The sequence below is a fragment of the Puma concolor genome, chromosome D3, assembly GCF_028749965.1.
Source record: "Puma concolor isolate L17-30 chromosome D3, mPumCon1.1.hap2, whole genome shotgun sequence".
NCBI classification, from domain to species: Eukaryota; Metazoa; Chordata; class Mammalia; order Carnivora; family Felidae; genus Puma; species Puma concolor.
In genome coordinates, this window is record NC_141678.1 from 55,995,393 (window position 1) to 56,014,321 (window position 18,929).

The 18,929-nt window shown below is 40.7% G+C and overlaps 1 protein-coding gene across 6 annotated transcripts in view; it reads right to left on the reverse strand.

The window, feature by feature from the left end:
- Window positions 1-11,422, reverse strand: part of NOL4 (nucleolar protein 4) — a 436,192-nt gene extending 424,770 nt beyond the window's left edge. For 3 of the 6 annotated variants that reach the window (XR_015242528.1, XM_086682710.1, XM_086682707.1), the window contains exon 1: window positions 9,445-11,421. Coding sequence is in view for 4 of the 6 variants with exons in the window: in XM_086682710.1 (XP_086538836.1) it covers window positions 9,445-9,708 (264 nt within the window). In the remaining 2 variants the exon portion in view is untranslated. Of the gene's footprint in view, window positions 1-8,477; window positions 8,905-9,444 lie in introns of those variants that run through there. The other 3 variants (XM_086682717.1, XM_086682708.1, XM_086682711.1) reach the window with 2 other exon arrangements.
- Between the last annotated feature and the right edge of the window lie 7,507 nt (window positions 11,423-18,929).

Below are 18,929 nucleotides of genomic sequence, written 5' to 3' on the forward strand. Positions count from 1 at the left end.
TCAGTATTGTTAAGTACTGGTTAAGATGTCCATACTACCCAAAGCAATCTAGAGATTCAAAGCAATCGTTATCAAACTACCAATGGTGTTTTTCAAAGAACTAGAATAAATGATCCTAAAATTTGTACGGAACCAGGAAAGACTCTAAATAGCTAAAGCAATATTTTTTTTTTTCAACGTTTATTTATTTTTGGGACAGAGAGAGACAGAGCATGAACGGGGGAGGGGCAGAGAGAGAGGGAGACACAGAATCGGAAACAGGCTCCAGGCTCTGAGCCATCAGCCCAGAGCCTGACGCGGGGCTCGAACTCCCGGACCGCGAGATCGTGACCTGGCTGAAGTCGGACGCTTAACCGACTGCGCCACCCAGGCGCCCCTAAATAGCTAAAGCAATATTGAGAAAAAGAAAACTAGAGGTATCATTCTCCTAGATTTCAAACTGTACTATGAACCTATAGCAATCCAATCAGATGACACTGGCATAAGAACAGACACATAGATCAGTGGAACAGAACAGAGATCCCAGAAGTAAACTCATGCTTCTATGGTCAGTTAATCTACAACAAAGGAGACAAGCATACACAATGGGGAAAACATAGTCTCTTCAATAAATGGTGTTTGGAAAACCGGACAGCTACATGGGAAAGAATGAAAGCAGACCACCTTCTTACACCATACACAGAAATAAATTCAAAATGGATTAAAGACTTAAATATAAGCCCTGAAACCAGAAAACTACTAGAAGAAAACAAAAGCAGTAAGTTTTTTGACATTTACCTTTCACAAGGGTAAAAAGAAACAAATGGGACTACATCAAACTAAAAAGCCTTTTTTTTTTCTTTTTTTTTTAACATTTATTCATTTTTGAGACAGAGAGAGACAGAGCATGAACGGGGGAAGGTCAGAGAGAGAGAGGGAGACACAGAATCCGAAACCGGCCCCCCCCCAGGCTCGGAGCTGTCAGCACAGAGCCCGACGCGGGGCTCAAACTCACGGACCCGCGAGATCATGACCTGAGCCGAAGTCGGCCGCCCAACCGACTGAGCCACCCAGGCGCCCCAGAAAAAAAAAGCCTTTTGACAGCAAAGAAAACCATCAACAAAACAAAAAGGCAATCTACTAAATGGGAGAAGATATTTGCAAATGACATTTCTGATAAGAGGCTGACACTTAAAATATATAAAGAACTCATAAAACTCAGTATTGACAAAACAAAATCCAATTAAAAATCATCAGGGAAATATAAATCAAAACCACAATGATAGACCACCTCACACCTGTTGGAAAGGCAAGTATCAAAAAGGCAAGAAATAACAAGTGTTGACAAGGATGTGGAGAAATGGGAAGGCTTATGTGCCATAGGTAGAAATGTAAATTGTGCAGCCGCTATGGAAAACAATGTAGGGGTTCCTCAAAAAAAGTAAAAATAGAAATACCATAGGATCCCATAATCCAGCAATTCCACCTCTAGGTATTTATTAAAAAAAAAAAAAACCACCTATTTGAAAAGATGCATGCATCCCTCTGTTCATCACAGCATTATTTACAATAGCCAAGGTATGGAAGCAACCTGAATGTCCATTGATAGATAAGTGGATAAAGAAGACGTAGCTATAAATATACAATATAACTCAGCCATAAAAAAGAATAAAATCTTGACTGCTTGCGCCGACATGGATGGGCCTAAAAGATATTTGCTGAGTAAAATACGTCAGAGAAAGACAAATACTGTATGATTTCACTTATATGTGGAATCCCAAAAACAAAACAATCGAGGAAACAAAAAAGAAAGAGACTCAGATACAGAAAACAAACTGATGGTTGACAGAGGAGAGGGAGATAGGGAGATGGATGAAAAGGACAAGGGGATTAAGAGGGACAAACTTCCAGTTAGAAGATAAATAAGACATGGGAACACAGTGTCCAGAACAGTCAATAATATTGTAACAACTTTGTATGCTGACAGGTAAGTAGACACTGTGATCATTTTATGATGTACATAAATATCAAATCATGTTGTACACCTGAAACTACAATGATATTGTCTGGCAATTATTACTCAATTGAAAAAAAAGATAATCCTTAAAAAAAAGGTAGGGATTGCAACAAATATTGATGCTTTCATTTATTCAATACTGTTTTTAAAGGAGCATTTGCTGTGCACCAAATAATGGACATAAATGGCACAATGATTCTAATGAAATATACACAGGAAGCGGGGGTGGGGGTGGGGGTGGGGAGGGAATATATTCCCAGGAAAATTATCATAAAAAGGAGCCTCTACATTTTTCAGAGTGTCCATTGGATGATTCATAGGCAAGCTATCATTTTAGTGCTTTCAATTTCTAAACAAAGGAGAGAAATACAGGTACTTTTTTTTAAGCAGGAGAAAAATGTACCATTTGTCACATTTCTGCTGTTCTCCTCTAAATTCACAATGTAATGTTAAATGCTATACTCAGTTATAAAATAGAAAGGCAAAATAGTAAATGCTTCTTTTTCGTAAAACTTTACTGTATTAGCTTAGGGAAATTATAAAATTGTATTGAATTTACCATTTTTTTTCTGTTCCTCTTCCAATGTACAGTGCTAATAACTTTTTCTAAGTCTTTCAAATTATTGCATGGCTTCAAATCATTTTAATTTCTATTTGCCACCCTGAAATTATAATGAATGATTTATGAACTGTCATTTATTCTGGGAACCAAATATGTCATTTGGTTCACTATTTTAATGCTTAGCTGGATTCAGTCGAATAATAGGATATATTTCAGCACAATTCTTAAAAATGAGAATACAAAAGAGAAAAGGTATCAGCCTGGAAGACCTAGGATGAAGGAATGGAGAGAAGAAAAAGTCATTTGGGGTTATGTTCAGTTTGAGGTGCTTTGGGATATCCTGGTAGAAACAACCAGTAGAAATCGTGAAAATTCAGATCTGAACCTCAGAAGATAACGCATTAAGTCACCAAAACAAACGCAACTGAAGTCATGGACATGAATGTAATTACTCAGTGGAAAAAGGAATTCAAAACATATCCCAGTGAAATTATTTGATTTCAAGGATAAAGAAGTAAACAATCCATGAAATTTGGAAAAATAGGGTTGCCTTAGGATTTTACGGAACAAACACATTATCAACAATGTTCTGGTGGTAAAAGTAAAATAAAGAAATCACTTAGTCAAGTTGTTCTTTAGTTACAAAGGCAAAAGGCAAATATTTTTAATTGCATACAAACCTCAAAGAATAGAACACATATTCCTTTCCTTAGAAAAAGAAAAATGACCAGGAATTGTAGCCAACCAAGTGATGAATCCAATCAAAGAATTCAGAAAGAAAAAAAAAAGGTAAAAGAATAAATATTTAAATATACCAAAGGAAAAACAATTGTGAGAACCAAATTATATACTATAACAAAACCTTAACAATAAAACCAAATATAGTATATTATATGATATAATGAACATAACACAATAAAATATATAATTACAATAAATGTAACTTTAGATGTAATAAATACAGGCAATATAATAAATGTAACAAAACAGAAGAACAGTGAAATAGGCTCACTCTTCACCTACCATTGGAGAAAGTCAATAAGAATGAAATTGAAATCTGTTGTTGAAAAAAATGAATGGAATTCAATCTCTTAATGTTTTCTATTAACTTCAGGAAAAACACCTCTGAGAAGCATTTATTAATTACCAACTTTTTTAATTTTGTGTTTTTATTTTTCTTTTGTTACATTTTGATGTTTTATGCTTCTTACTTAAATTAGCATACAATTATCATCCCAGTTTTGGAAAATTATTTCTGCGTGTCCGTATCAATCAGTGTATCAATCACTATATCTAATCTTCTTTTGGTATATATGTTTAGACAGACATCTATAATGATGCTCATAATTAGCTAATGGTGGTTAAATCTGAATGGAGGGATTTAATGTGACTTAAAATTTCTTTCCCTTTCACTTAGGTTTTTTTAAATATTGAAAATGTATCACTTTTACAAAATAAAGTCATTTTTATTTTTTTAAAAATAAATATCTGAATAAATATACATTCATACAGATGTATTTTAACTCCTCGTGGCAGTGTAATTTTGAGTTTATAACATATACCTAATTACAATTACATCATGGTGTCCTTGCTTTCTTGGTAATACTTAGAAGAGCTTCTATTGTTTTTGTTTTTTTAGCATTTACTATGTGCCAGACAGATACTACATACGCTATATGCTTATGAATTATTATTAACTCTTATCCAAAAGTAGTTAGACAAGTATTATTAGTGGCATTTACAAAGAGGAAACAGTGTCGTTAGTCAAGAAACTTCTGCTTACTTGCAGCTATCGTAAATCTTGAATCGGGATTTAAATCTTGCTCTAAAATCTATACCCTGCCCACTATGCCATGTTTCCTGCCATCTATTGCTGTTCATGACATTTATCTTATTATCCCAGAACTATCAAAAATGAATGTAATCTAAAACACAGCAGATTCATTTTATCTTGTATAAATAAAGTGTTGTATAAATACAACAGCTATTAGTGAAAGGTCTTTATAGTCTTGACAGGAGACTGAAATTCTCAGAAGTTCTGCCGTATCCCTGCATTTGCTTCTTCATCTTTCCTCTATACTATGCATGAAGTCTAGAGTGTAAAATCTTGAGAAGTAGAATCTCAGCTGGTTAGGAGGGTTATTGAGGGAAAATAAATGAGTGCTGAGTCTTGCCCCTCTTCCCCCGCCCATTATACTTACTAACAAGACAAGGAAGAACCAATGGAAAAGTCAAGAACTGGTATTTTAGGAAATATGTGTGGGATAGTCTTCATATATTAACAGAGTCTGATTTCCTCCATAAATTCAAGGGAATTATCTCTACAAGCCCTTGTCCCTAAATACACATGCCAAATTGGCCTCTAATAAGGGTATACCCACTATTCTTGACAGCCTTAATTGGCACTGTGCTAGCGTTTTGATGTAGATGAGTTATTCCTCACAATTCTCAAGGAACCACTAAAGTCAGCTTATAAGCCACATTGCTGAGACTCGCACTTGGGATCTATTTGACCCCCAAAGACCTCTGCTATAGAGTTCTCCAAAATACCGGAATATAGAGAAAAATGCATTGGTTATCAACAGCAACGCCTGTCTTGAAAGTATAGGAGATAAGCAAAACTTTGTTTATATCTTAATTACTATTATTATGATTTGTCTGTGTCAGAGATATAAAGTATCCTAATGTGTGGCTAGCATTCAGTTTTGTTTTCTGGAATTTCTGTAGCAAATTTCAGATCAAGGCCTAATATGCATGATGTGTGCCTCACGAGTGAAGTTAGGCCTGATAGCAATGTATATGAACTCCTTATGAGGAATTATTTCCTTCACCCTTGATAGAGCATAGAGAATTTGTAACCAAAACCACAGAGAACTAAGAAAGCAGTAACTATTCATAAACCAGTCCATGAATATTCATTCTAATCACTATGTACTAATCAATTAGTATACACAGTAAGAACAAAATGAAATCTGAGTCTACAGATTGCAGAACTGAATACATCATCATTTTTAAATGACATAACTAAAGATAATACATTTTCCTTTCTGGATGAAAATTCATTTTATGTTCCCTAGTGGACTACATACACAGAAGGCAAAAATTGGACCTAAGTGTCCATTCCTACATATACATATACATATCCTACATACTCACATAATTGCATATTCATTGCTTTGTTTGCTTAAGACTGAAAAACAAATAAAATTGTGAGTTTGCCAAATTGCCTGTTTTAAACAATGTGGCGGGCCTTTAAAAAATACACAATAATGCATTCATCCAATACGAATAGAAAAATAATGAATTTTCTGGTTATTTCCTAAGTTTATCTTTCATACTACCAAGTGGTATCTATCATGTGTTTTGGTAGTTTGAATTACAAGTCGATGTTTCAACTAATTGTGGCCAAAACCAAAATGTCAACCAGGATGGAAAGCTTCTAAAAACAAACTAAACTGAAACTACCAAAAATGTAAAACAGAATAACCAAAGTAACACTAATTTAAAATGATCACTGATGAAACATATTTTATAGTCAACGTCAGACCTTTGCCATATTTTTTTTCAGAACTGTTTTAAATTATTCACTTCACTCATTTAAATTTATGATATCTTTAACGAAAGAACACATAAAAATAATGGCGGTGGCGTGAACAAAACTTAGATGCAATGCTCAACAAACTGCACGTGCGCATATATACACGTGTGTGCACGTGCATGCAGGCACACACGCAGATCCTCCTCCAGACCTAAAATGGCTGAGTTGCAGGATGTTGTTGCTTGGCGACCAAACAGTATCTCCTCAGCCACAGAGTAATCTAAACAGTGATAGATATGCCCCCCTCAGCTTTGGGCATGGCCAGGACAAATATTAAAGGGCATGTTTATCTTTCTAGTATCCTACATTTTCATTTGAAGTCTGTTGTCACTTGCTTGATTCTGTCATCAATTAAATTTAGATTTTAGGGGAAAGAGTATTTGCAAAGCTACAGCTATTCGTTTAAGAAAAGAGGTAGAACCAAGCTTCTTTCAGACTGAAAGCTAGTCCTGTTTCTATTAAGTCTATGTGCTGTGTCTACTCTGTTCTGGTACGACCTCCCAGTTGCGATCAGTCTCCCTTTCTTTCATTAAACACAAGCAGTTAATTAGCCCCAGCCTGTCCTCTTCCCTTCTGTCTGTCCCTTTTCAAGGTAGTAATGATGTCTAATTACCAGCAGCAGTGGGTTACTGCAACATCAGGCGCAAATCTCTCTCGCTGACAGCAAAGCTAGCCGCAAACCCTCAAACCTCAAACAGCTAGAATGATTCTTCCGTCTACTTGAAAATACCAAAAACAGTACTTTATTTCAGCCAAGATATGCCTTTGACTTTAAAATATATACATATTTTTTTTTGTCTTTCTGGTGATTGTACTCCCGCTACTACAAGGAAAAACTCATTCTTAAGGAAGAAATAATTTGAGATGCGGAGAAACACATGATAAAAGGGGAACCTTTTATTTATTTTTTAACTTGTTGAAATGATGATTGGCTGTCTTTCAGGGAAGGCGGAGCCTATAATTCTATGAGAGGAGCAGCATAAAATTTTCATAAAGAGCAACAGAAGAGTTCATGAATTAAAAACCTCTTCAACATTTCAAAACAGGCTTGAATGAAGAGCAAAGCCCTTAAATACTACTACATGGAAACCACTATCTAAGAATATCACCTGATGAATTACATTTTCTCCCATAAATACATGAAATCTTTACTGAAAAGAGAAATATGTGTTACTTTAGTATTCACCCTGAAGTTGTTTTTCTGATAGATGTCTTAGCAATAATTCTTTATCAACTCTGCAAAAATTTTTGAATGAAAATATCGGTATCTGAACATGTGAATTCTGATTTGAATTACTGGCATCCATATTTATCTTACTGACTCTACAGCCATTACACAATTTATGTTATTTACAATTTTTTGTTAATGTTTTAAAAGGGCACATCTGTTTATACATATAGTGGATATACCCAAAGTATAAACTGGACCAATTCATACAGGGTGGAAACTATCTGACAGGTAAATGCAGGAACCTGACTTTAATGTAAAAGGAATGAAAAACAAACCTCCCAGCTAGCAATTGTTATGAAAAACATATAGAATATTATTAAATATTTAGGTAAATATACTTTAAATTATTATTTTATTTATTCAATTAGCCCAGTGTTCCCCTAAAGGAGAATACATTCTTATGTTTTGAATTCTCATTTACTTTGTCTAACAATAAGTTATTTTTAAGAATCAGGTTAAGTTACTCCTGATACAAATGAATCAAAGCACTTAATTCTCTACAACAGACTTCTGCTCATCCAGATGTAAATACACCTCAGTTCTAATCCAGACCCAGCTAGTTCTCATTATTTAGTAAAGCAAGACAGTAATCTCACCATTGTCTTTAGCCATGCCACGTTCAAAGAGAAGGCTGTGTTTGTAGATCTACCTCCCAGAAAATTCCAACAACAGTACTTTTTGGAAAAAAAAAAACAGAACTTTTATGTGTGTTTCTGTTTCACCTTTATTTCCGTTTCCCGTTTTCCACATACATTCCAAAACAAACACACTTCCTTCAAACTACCCCTAACGAATCTCAGAAAACCACTAACTGGTTTTCCAAACCTAAAAGAGCGCTCCAAATAATCCTCTGAAAAACCTTCCATGCACAGATTTCCAATTGCATATACCTCCGTTTGAGACAGAAGAATAGCTTGCAAGACATCTCCTTTCTAGCATCCTCCAGGAACACTGCACGGGAAAGGGCTGCCAGTATGGGGGGTGGGGGGCGGGTGGAACAGGAGCAAATGCTCAAGAAACCCCAAAGCCAGGCAAAAATGCAAAGGATGCCAGATACCCTCCCCCACCCCTACTCCAGGCGAGTACCCACCGTTCCATGACGGAGAAAGAGGTCTTATGGATCTGATCTGCAATCCTACTTGTAGCCCACAGTTCCCATCTTCTTAAAAAGGCAATCGACGCTGCTGCCGCTCGCCAGCCTCAGAGCCTTCTGCCCTGTACACCAGGCTCTCAGTGCCCAGCACCTTGCTGCGCCTGGGCTTAGAGCTTTGTGGCCCTGAGACTAGAGCTATCCCAGAATAAGGAGCAAACACATGTACCATTTGATTGCGCCCAAACCCATGTCTCTTTGTTGTTCATCATGCAGCGGCGGCTTTATTTGTGAAAGGGGGAAGTGAGGAAGGGAATGGGGGGCGGGGAGGAGGAATCTCCCGGACCTCATCCACAATCTAAACAGTCGTGGCAAGATCTCTGGGAGTGCTCAAGGCGATCCGATAGCCCAGCGTCTCCCGGGCGGCGGTCTAACAATAAAACCGGATAGTGTCGGGGGGCGGGGGAGGGGGGAACCCCACATCTCTGACCAGCGCCACAATCGGGCTTTGTGCCAGTTAGGAGACACTGTAGACGATCGACCAGAATCGTCTATTATCAGAGCGTGCGTCTGGGGTTCCAGCGTGGCCTTTATGCTTGGTGGCAAAAGCTGGACACGCGCCAGGCGCCCAGCGAAGGACACGGGACAATGGCCCGACCCGAGGACGCTGGAGGCCGCCCGACCCGGGGATGGAAGCTCCAGGAGCGGGTTCAGGAGCCTGGGAGGCGAGGAGGGCGGCGAGCTCTGGTGGTGCGCTGCCGCTTTAAAATAAAGGACCACAAAGACTCCACCGTGGGGGAAACGCGCCTGGCTCATGCGAGTGGGGACGACTTGGGGAGGGGGGTTGAGAAAGGTGGGGGGCACACGAGCCAACGGTGGCTCACAGCTCCCCCTTTCTCCCCCCTCTCTCTCCCCTCCCCGCCGGCTGCTCCCGCAGACAAATAACAGAGGAAGGGGAGTCACTCACCGTGGTCTTGACCGGCACGTAAAGCACTTGCTTGGCACAGCCGCCGCCCCCGCGGACCTCGTCCGGCTGGCCCAGCTGGAAGCCCTTCGATTTGACCCAGAATTTAAATTTGGCGTTGTCCGTGGAGCTCGACTCGGAGCCGTTGAGGAGCTGGACGATCCGCTCGTATTTCTTACGGGTCACCGTCTTGGTCTTGCCTGAGTCCCCGTAAGTCCTGAGGCACCAGTCCTGGAACTGGCGGTACATGTCGCGCTCGCTCTCCATGTTCCCGGCTCCCGGCCGCTGGCTGGATGCTCCCAGCGCACTTCGCACCTGTTCACCCCGGGCTCATGAGAAATGCGGCCCCGGCCACGATGTAGGCACGCGAGGTCCCGGCCGCCGCCGGAGCCTGCCTCGGGTGGGGGGAGGAACGGGGAGAGGGGAGGAGGGTCCGGTTGGGCACCAGCAATCAATGCCCCGTGCTACCAAGTCTCTGGTTCATTCGTAATTGCAACGGATGTCTCGGACGCTGGTCTCGGACGCTTTTCTCGTCCTCTTAGTGATGGGTCTCTTTAATATTGTGTGATTAGGACCATCCCAACAGCATGTGGCCCAGAGGAGCTGGGTTTTAAATAATTAAAATCCCATTCCTTGGTTTATTAAAAATCCCAATATTGACTTGGGGTGGTCCCTGGACGCTTCACCCCGGGGCTGTGTCCGGGGCAAGGCAGGTGGAGCGCCGCGCCGCCTCCCAGCGCGCGCCCCAGAAGCTTCCCCGGCCGCTGGCCCCACCGTGCAGGAGCGAGGGCTGAGCTTCTCTCGAAAGCAGCCGCCCGGCCGAGCGCCTGTGAGCCCCGAAGGGCACCCGGGTCCCCGGGCTCTCCTTCCTCCAGGGTCCCGTTACGCTTCGACCTTCCCTGCGTGGGGCGTTAAGGGACTAGAAAGAGAGAAAGTTCTTACCTGTCATGTTGTTAAGCCTATCAAATCCTGCTACACAGGAAATCATTAAGGTATTTTTTTTTAATGGTTTAAAATGTCATTTCTTCATATGCATTTAGGCTAAATTCCAATCCCGCAGGTAGGTTCCAGGAGTTAGGTCCCAGAATTAACAGAACATTCGTGGATATTTGGCCATAGTTCTATAGGAAAGGCTGTGATACCCCAAACAGATAGCCGCTCCAGGGGGATGTGGGTAAACGAAGGCAGGCCGCGGGCGGCGGGTCTCCCGGATAATGACGGGGTCCCCAGACAGGACTCCTCTGGTTTCTGCTGGACTGGGTACAAGGCATAGAAGTAAGTTTATAATACAGATGCTTAAAACCCTTTGCATGAAATTAAAATATACAGAGAAATTATTTTCCCCTTGCTTGGTTACAGTTTGCAGTTCACACAGGAGGTTTCGTATGTCTAATTTCCCCCTGCCACGTCATGGACACCCCTCCACTGCTCAGAGTAGCCAAATACGAGTTCCTCTGGACGATTTTCTCAAGCAAATGAAATCGGCGGCTTCTCCATTCAGGATTTCCACCCGTTGGTTACAGAGCTGGAAACAGGGGAGTTCCCATCCTCCTCGCGCTGCGTGCGATTGCGGCCGCTCCTCTTTATTCTACTCTCTGCGGAGGCCCGCGCCCGTCCCGGGAGGCGCCTCTGCCCGGAAGGCGGCCCGACCAGTGCCCCGCGCCTGGTCCGCGTCCTAGCCCACCTTCGCCCCTCGTCGTCGTCTCCCAGACGAAAGCCCCGAATGGGAACGCTGAGTGTTTGTACCCACTGCGCCGCAGCTGGTCCCGGCACTTGCAAAATGGTCAGTGGCTCCTGCTCGGCCAGGCTGAGTGCGTGCGTGTGTGTGAGCAAGGGAGCGAGGGTGTGCGGTGTGCGGAGGGGGGTGGGGAGGGTGCGCTGTGTGTGCGCGCGTCTCCGGGAAGGTCTCGCGGCGGCTGGAGCCGGGACTGACAGCCCGGGCGGAGCGCGAGCAGCTCCACACACTAAACCTCTCGCCTCTCCCCTCACCCCTACCCCTCCCACTCCCCTCTCCTCCCACCCCCCCCCCCTCCCCGGCCTCTTCCAAGCTCTCTGATTGGCCAATGGGACAAAAGTTTCTGTGGAGACGGCTGGGCGCTGACGTCACGGGCAGAATTGTCCCATTTAGGGATCCCGGGGGCAGTGCGCATGCTGCAGGCTGCAGGTTAGAGGCAGGAGGAGGTAGCAGCGGGCGCGGCGGCAGCCAGGTGGCGGAAAGGAGCACTCAGCATCCAGGTGGGGGGACGACTCCAGCAGGGTTTCCATGGAGATTCCTCTGGGTCTAGCCTAAAAACAGCAGATCAGCTGACACCATTAGCTCAGGACCTAATTACTGCTTATTGGAGCAACAAATGAGGGAGAGGGCCAGCTGCAAAGGAAGAGTTTTTATTCCGCCCCCCCCCCCCCCCCCCCCGCCCCATCTCCTCCTTTCTCCCCTCGCAGTCGCTCTTGAGTCCCGGGTGAATTCTCATTAACTTGCAAGATTCCTGCAACAACAGCTACCCTTCTCCAGAGGCTACCCTGACTGCTTTTATTCTTTTTATTTCTTTATTTTGTATTTTTAAAAATGCTAAAACAAATCCGTTGTCCTGAGTCCTTGAATTTTTGTCCAGTAAATATTAGACCAGTAGAGCTCAGAGTCCACTAATACAAGTGACAGGTGGATCTAATATGGGGGGGAGGGGGTGGCAGGAAGGAAAAAACACTTTAAATTAAGTATTTAGGCCTTTCACATTAAAAAAATTTTTTTTAGTATCTTAAATAGATATGTGGACTAAGCAATCAGAAGCATATTTTGAATCACTCTCATAAGCGATATACCTCACAGGAACACTATTAAAAGTTTATCTAGTGGCATCAGAGATAGAGGGTAATTCCAAGTTGGGAGATCTAGATTGCGTTGTATGTTAGTGAAATGTTTCCTAGAAGATTCTGGAAGTATAGTTGACCCTGGGGTGGTCATTCATTCAAGAGTAAGCTGGTTCTATAGAGTTCGCTTTTTCTTATGGTTAAAACTTAATTCACAATTTCAGAATTCTTTTTTTTTTTTTAATTTTTTTTTCCAACGTTTTTATTTATTTTTGGGACAGAGAGAGACAGAGCATGAACGGGGGAGGGTCAGAGATAGAGGGAGACACAGAATCTGAAACAGGCTCCAGGCTCCGAGCCATCAGCCCAGAGCCTGACGCGGGGCTCGAACTCACGGACCGCGAGATCGTGACCTGGCTGAAGTCGGACGCTTAACCGACTGCGCCACCCAGGCGCCCCTCAGAATTCTTTTTAGTAGCTCTTTCATCTGAAAAAGTCACCTCTTCTCCTCTAAGCCTCATTCAAGTACTTTTGGAACTATAAAGCCTTCTTCTTTCCTTGGCTACTCAATTTAAAACAGTCTGTCTCTCTACGCTCCTCTGCAGAAGTGTCTTTCAAACATTTTTTTAACCTTGTCTCATAGTAAGGCACATACGTTACACTTCATACAGCTGTCCTCCAAAAATGTTATGAAAAAATATATTTTACTGCATGGAATACACACTGATATCTACCCCATTTTCTCCTATTATTATTATTATCATTAGTATTACTACTACTATTACTACTCTTTGGTAATAGTAGTAACTCAATAAACGGTCCTAACCCAATAAATTTATAAAGCAGCAAAGGATGCCTGGCAACCTATAGTGTGGAAAACCTTGTTTTAGATCATATGAGCTATACCACTCCTTATACAACATAGTTTCACATGAGTATGTTTGTTCAAATAGAATCTTGATTGGAAGACCCTTGAGAGTTTAGATTTTCTTGTGTTCTGAGTAACTCCACCACAATGAACAATGCACATAGTAAATGCTTAATAAATATATACTGAGTTAATAAAGGAAAGGGAAAGAGGAAAGGAAGAAATAAGCAGGAAGCACAATCCTTAGCCATTCCTGTTGGCTTTTGCTGCGTAGTGTTTGGTTCCCGCTTAATGAGATACCAAGGTCTTACGATGCACTGCGTTCATTATATTTATGATTGTACTTAGCATTCTAATGTATGGAAAATAAAACACTATAGATATAAAGAACTCACAGTATACAAGCAAATATGTCACCAACCCCCAGCTGTGTTAGCTAGATTTGTTATAAAAGCAAAAAAAAAAAAAAAAGAAAGAAAGAAAAAAACACACAAAGATTAAACAATTATAGAAGGTGCATTTTTTTAGAAGGAAAAAGTAAATTACTATGGAAAGAATATTCACACTGGGCTTCCTAGGACTTTTAGGGCCAAGCTTCTCAGAGCCATGAATATTCTCATGCCTCCAGCAAAAACTAAAGTGTGCTCTGTTCTATACTTATACTCTTTATTAATTGTACGATCTAAATCAACTTTTTTTTTTTTTACCATATCTTTCCTACTTAAGGGCACAAGCACCTGAAAAATCTAAAATGCGCTTCAGTGACTCACTCTAGACTCATTTCTCTCCTTTTTGCTTTTCTAGAACCAAGTCTTCCTAGCTCCACCTGGAGGGTCATATTGACCCTTTCTTTCAGCTATATGATTCATCTGACAGGCTGCTTGGAATTTAATTTGGCATTTCCCCAAGATACATTATTCAGATTTGCCTCTCTACAGAGCATATCTCTCCAAAAAGAGACTTTTCACCCCCATATCTGAACACCAGTTCCTAATCCCTGCTCAGGGTCCTGTCTGCTATTTATAGGGAGAGAAAATCAGAAAGCATTTTATCAGAAAATAATATTTTCATTAAAGATAGTCCAAATTATCCAAATTTTGACCTACGATAAACATGATTTTGTTATGAAAGAAAAATTTCTTCCAACTTCAGGGTCAGTTTGTGTATGACATTTTTAAAAATATGGATCTGGGGGCGCCTGGGTGGCGCAGTCGGTTAAGCGTCCGACTTCAACCAGGTCACGATCTCACGGTCCGTGAGTTCGAGCCCCGCGTCGGGCTCTGGGCTGATGGCTCAGAGCCTGGAGCCTGTTTCCAATTCTGTGTCTCCCTCTCTCTCTGCCCCTCGCCCGTTCATGCTCTGTCTCTCTCTGTCCCAAAAATAAATAAACGTTGAAAAAAAAAATTAAAAAAAAAAAATATGGATCTGCCCCTCCCTTCTCCTGCTCTCGCTCTCTCTCTCTCTCTCAAAATAAATAAATAAACCTAAAAAAAAACAACAACAGAGAACCTGGGTGGCTCAGTTAAGTGTCCGACTTCAGCTCAGATCATGGTCTCACTGTTCTGAGTTGGAGAGCCCGCTTCATTTCCTCTGCCTCCCTGTCTCTCTCTGCCACTTCCCCACACACGTGCACACACACACACCGCATGCACTCAAAATCCCTCTGTCTCTCAAAAATAAAAACATTTAAAAATAAAATAAAAATCTGGAAAATCTTATATTTTAATACCAATCACAAATGTTTATGCAACACCACATGTTCATTAGCAAAATGTTATCATCCAAACAACATATAACCTGTAACCTGTGTTCAAAGAGTAAAAGAAACTTCATCACATAATTATGCTTTCATTCAACAAATATTTACTGAGCACCAATTACTCTGATAGGCTTTAAGTTTCAAGCAGCCAACAAGGCATGTTTATATGCATTGTGCCCATCTAATGGGACTTAAATTTTCCTCAGGAAAACAGAAAATAAGGAAGTAAATAGCACTTGAGGTGAATGCCAGGAGGGGGGGAAATAGTGCTGTAATAGAAAACAAGGGCAGAGTGGAGGGACCTGGTAACTCAGGAAAGATCTCTGAGTAGGTGATGTTTATCCTGAGACCTGAAGGATACAAAGGAAGCAACCATCTGAAGAGCCAGGAAGGGGAACTATAGACACAGCGCAGAAGTCCTACCGCAAGAGTTAGTGGCACATTCGAGGAATAGAAAGAAGGCCAATGAAACTGGAGCTTACTGAGTTCCGGAGGGAAAATAGGGGAATGAAGGTCTGAGTAGTCTTCTGTGGCCAGATCTTGTGGGACAGTGCTTGCCAGGATAAAGGGTTTGCATTATATTATTGATCCAGCAGAAAATTAATAAAGGATTTAAAGCAGGAGAATTATGTGATGTGATAGGCATTTGTATGTTTCTCTGGCCAAACGGAAGGAGAATGGATTGGAAGAGAGCCAGTGTGGAAGCAAGAGGACCAGTTAGGAAACTTGCAGTAGTTCTAGTGGCTTCGGTGAGGTATCACTGCGATAGATTAGGAAGGTAGCAGTTGAGGTAGACGTGATGGGTGGCAGATAGGTTTTAAAGATAGGGCTCGCTGAGGGATTGCATGTGGCAGGTGAGGGAAAAGACTGAGTCAAGGATGACCATATGGCTTCTGGCTTTTGTAGTACGGCTTGTGAGGCCATTGACTTAGAAGAGGGGTGTTTGAGGAGGAACAGATTGGAGTTGGAGGCTGAGGTAGGAGCAGAAGTAGGTTGATGTAGAGAGGCAGGAAGAAAGAATTTAATTTCAGAGAAGTTAAATTTGAAATACCAGGAGAGTTGTTCATGTAGGCATTTGAATATAGAAGCTTGAACTACAGAGAAAAGTCTGGGCTGAAGATATAAATACAGGGATTTTAAAGCCATAAGAATGAATGACATCACCTCTACCCACACTCCTCCATCCCCTAAAAGGAAACACCTTCATCTTTAGATATTGATTTTTTATAAACTAATACTCCATGGCGAAAATAGAATGTCAGGTACTGAACAGCAGAACTTGGCTTCTTTTGCTATAACACATAATGGGAAAGTCTGAGAAATATAGCAAAGCCATTGGATCAATCCTTGACTCTTCCCAAATTGTTAGTGAGTTCCAAAATTGATGGGGCTTTAAAAATCCTCTAAAATTTAAAAAAGGAAAAATAGAAAACATTGAATTAGTCCTCTTCTAGATTAGATCAGGAGCTGGAGGTGGGCCAAAATAGGAATCTAAAATTTGAGCGTGGCCTGTGAGCAAATCTATCATTGAATGGATCGAATAGGGATTTGGGTTACTTGAGTTGAGTCCATAAGAGAATTTGAGCCCTTTAGCTGTACTAGAGATTGTGATAGATATGACTTGCCACTTTGAAACCTGGAAGTTCTGAACAACGTTATGTATTCAAATGCTTAACAGTCCATTAATAACTCTTCCAGGGACAGGAATTTGTGAAGGAAGCAAATGGCCACCTCAATCAGCAACTTGATTAACATATAGCATGGTAACTTTGCGAAATAAAGCAAAAACAAAGCCAGAAATGTACAGCTCCTGTGGATAGAGAAACTGGGGACTACATAAAAAGAGTCACAAGTGGGGCCCCTAGGTGGCTCAGTCAGTTAAGCATCCAACATTGGCTCAGGTCATGATCTCAAGGTTCCTGAGTTCAAGCCCCGTGTCGGGCTCTGTGCTGACAGCTTGGAGCCTGGAGCCTGCTTCGGATTCCGTGTCTCCCTCTCTCTCTGACCCCGCCCCCCCGTTCATGGTCTGTCTCTCTCTGTCTCAAACACAAATAAATATTTTTTAAAAATTAAAAAAAAAAAAGAGTCGCAAGTCTGATTCTACTAGTTGACTTCCATCTATTGACTCTTCTCCCAGATAATTTTGAAAACAGTCTATCTTTAATATGCTGTAGCTGTCCTTTGGTCCAGAAAAGAAATGCTTTTGAGAGAGTTAAAATAGTGTCCTGATCTTTATAGCTGTCATTACTAAGACGCTGAAAATATTTCTATTTGTAAGCAATAGTATCAGTATCTTTGTTCCATTTTCTAACTTAAGGAAAAAAAAAAGTATAGAAATTTAACGTTTGTTGTTCAGCCCCAAATTGACTGATATTTATGCCTGGTATGATCATCATTAAACATGATACACTGGGAAGAAGTTTATTTCTATAAATACTAAAGCGTGCACACTAAGAACAAATGAGATTTGACAACCTAATGGATTCGCTGAACTTCTCTTTAATCCCTACCTTTAACATCTTTGTACAAGCAAGTCCATGGCGCAGTCAGTTCTTCCATTGTGATAGCCACATATGGATTCATTCAACATTCATCCACCCAACATTTTCATCTAGCTGTTATAACTATGATAAAGCCCAAAGTTAACAGTCTGGTGTTCATGTCCCTTGTATAAGAGAAGAAAATACATTTTTTCTGGCCCCAAATATTGCTTTATTTCCCACTAGCCATATGGCTTGTCTTTTCTTCCAAAATATATGTCTTAAAACAGTAATCCACATATTCATCTTCAACTCAGTGGACAGTACTATTGTAGAATTTCTACGTTATTTTTAGAATAGTTATTCTGTCATAGGAAATAAAAACTCTTTGGGAGAGAGGGAGCAATTCCTTCTCCAATCCCTTCTGCCCAATTCCCATTATACTTTTCCAGATTTCCAGTTTTTTATTCTGATTTCTGTTGAGTCAACCAGTTAATATCTTAACCATCATCATCTAACCTTTATATCTTATTTATAATACATTATTAATCCTTCTAGGATATTTCTCTAACTTGCAGAGTAAAAGTGACAAGACACAAAGATTTCTTGGCTAAAACCACAGACTATAAATAGTTTTCACAGGGGAGACATCTAAGTTCAAACATCAGAATATATAAAATAGCTGTAACAATGTTAAAATACTGTCCTTTGGAAAGAAGAAGCCGAAGGAATAGCTACCCTTAGTTTCTCTGGGACTATCTCATAGGCAGTGAAAAAGCAAGACAGAAAAAAAAGTTCTAGATTTTTCTTTTCTTTTATCTGTTAAAATGGACATCTCCCAAATTTTTAGGAAACTCTTTAATTAGGTTTCTTGATCAAAAAGCAGCACAATCATTTAGAGTTTCCAAATTTTTACCTTCTTTTTATAGTTTATATTAGTTTAGAAATAAAAGTCAAAAATGCAAAAATACCTCTGGCAATTCAATGTAAACTGTCCACTTGGGTCATCCTGCTGGCCTGGAAAAGCAGAGCACCAGCACGGGAGTGACACAATTCCATTTATTAATGAACTGTGATTTTTTAGCTCGAGCTAAATCAATAGGAAGAATTTTAAGAACAAAATGGATTTCAGCTTTTAGTGCTATGGCTAACTAGAAACTAAGAGAACGTTCTTCAAGAAAACAACTCAAGAATGCATAATGGGTAACTTTGCATGACTAGGTTCACAGGATGTGTAGAAAGCATCTCCCTCTCCATTCCCCCCAAAAGATTCTATTGAAAATGGTACAGTGAGCAGTCAACACACCTAAAGCACTAGATTATCTTATGAGCAAACTAAAAACCAACATTGCAGCGGGAAGACTCATCTGGCTGCTGATCAGGATGACAGTGCTGGGTCTGTGTATAAAACTCCTGTATTAAGCCAGAGACGGGTCCTTGAAGGATGCCTTGCCACTTAGCTCATAGTAAAAGTAAATATAAATTCTCCATAGGAAAAAACACCCACAATTTGAGCAACCAGGCTTATCTCAGATTAAGATCTACCAGATATAAGCATATAATTAGAAATAGC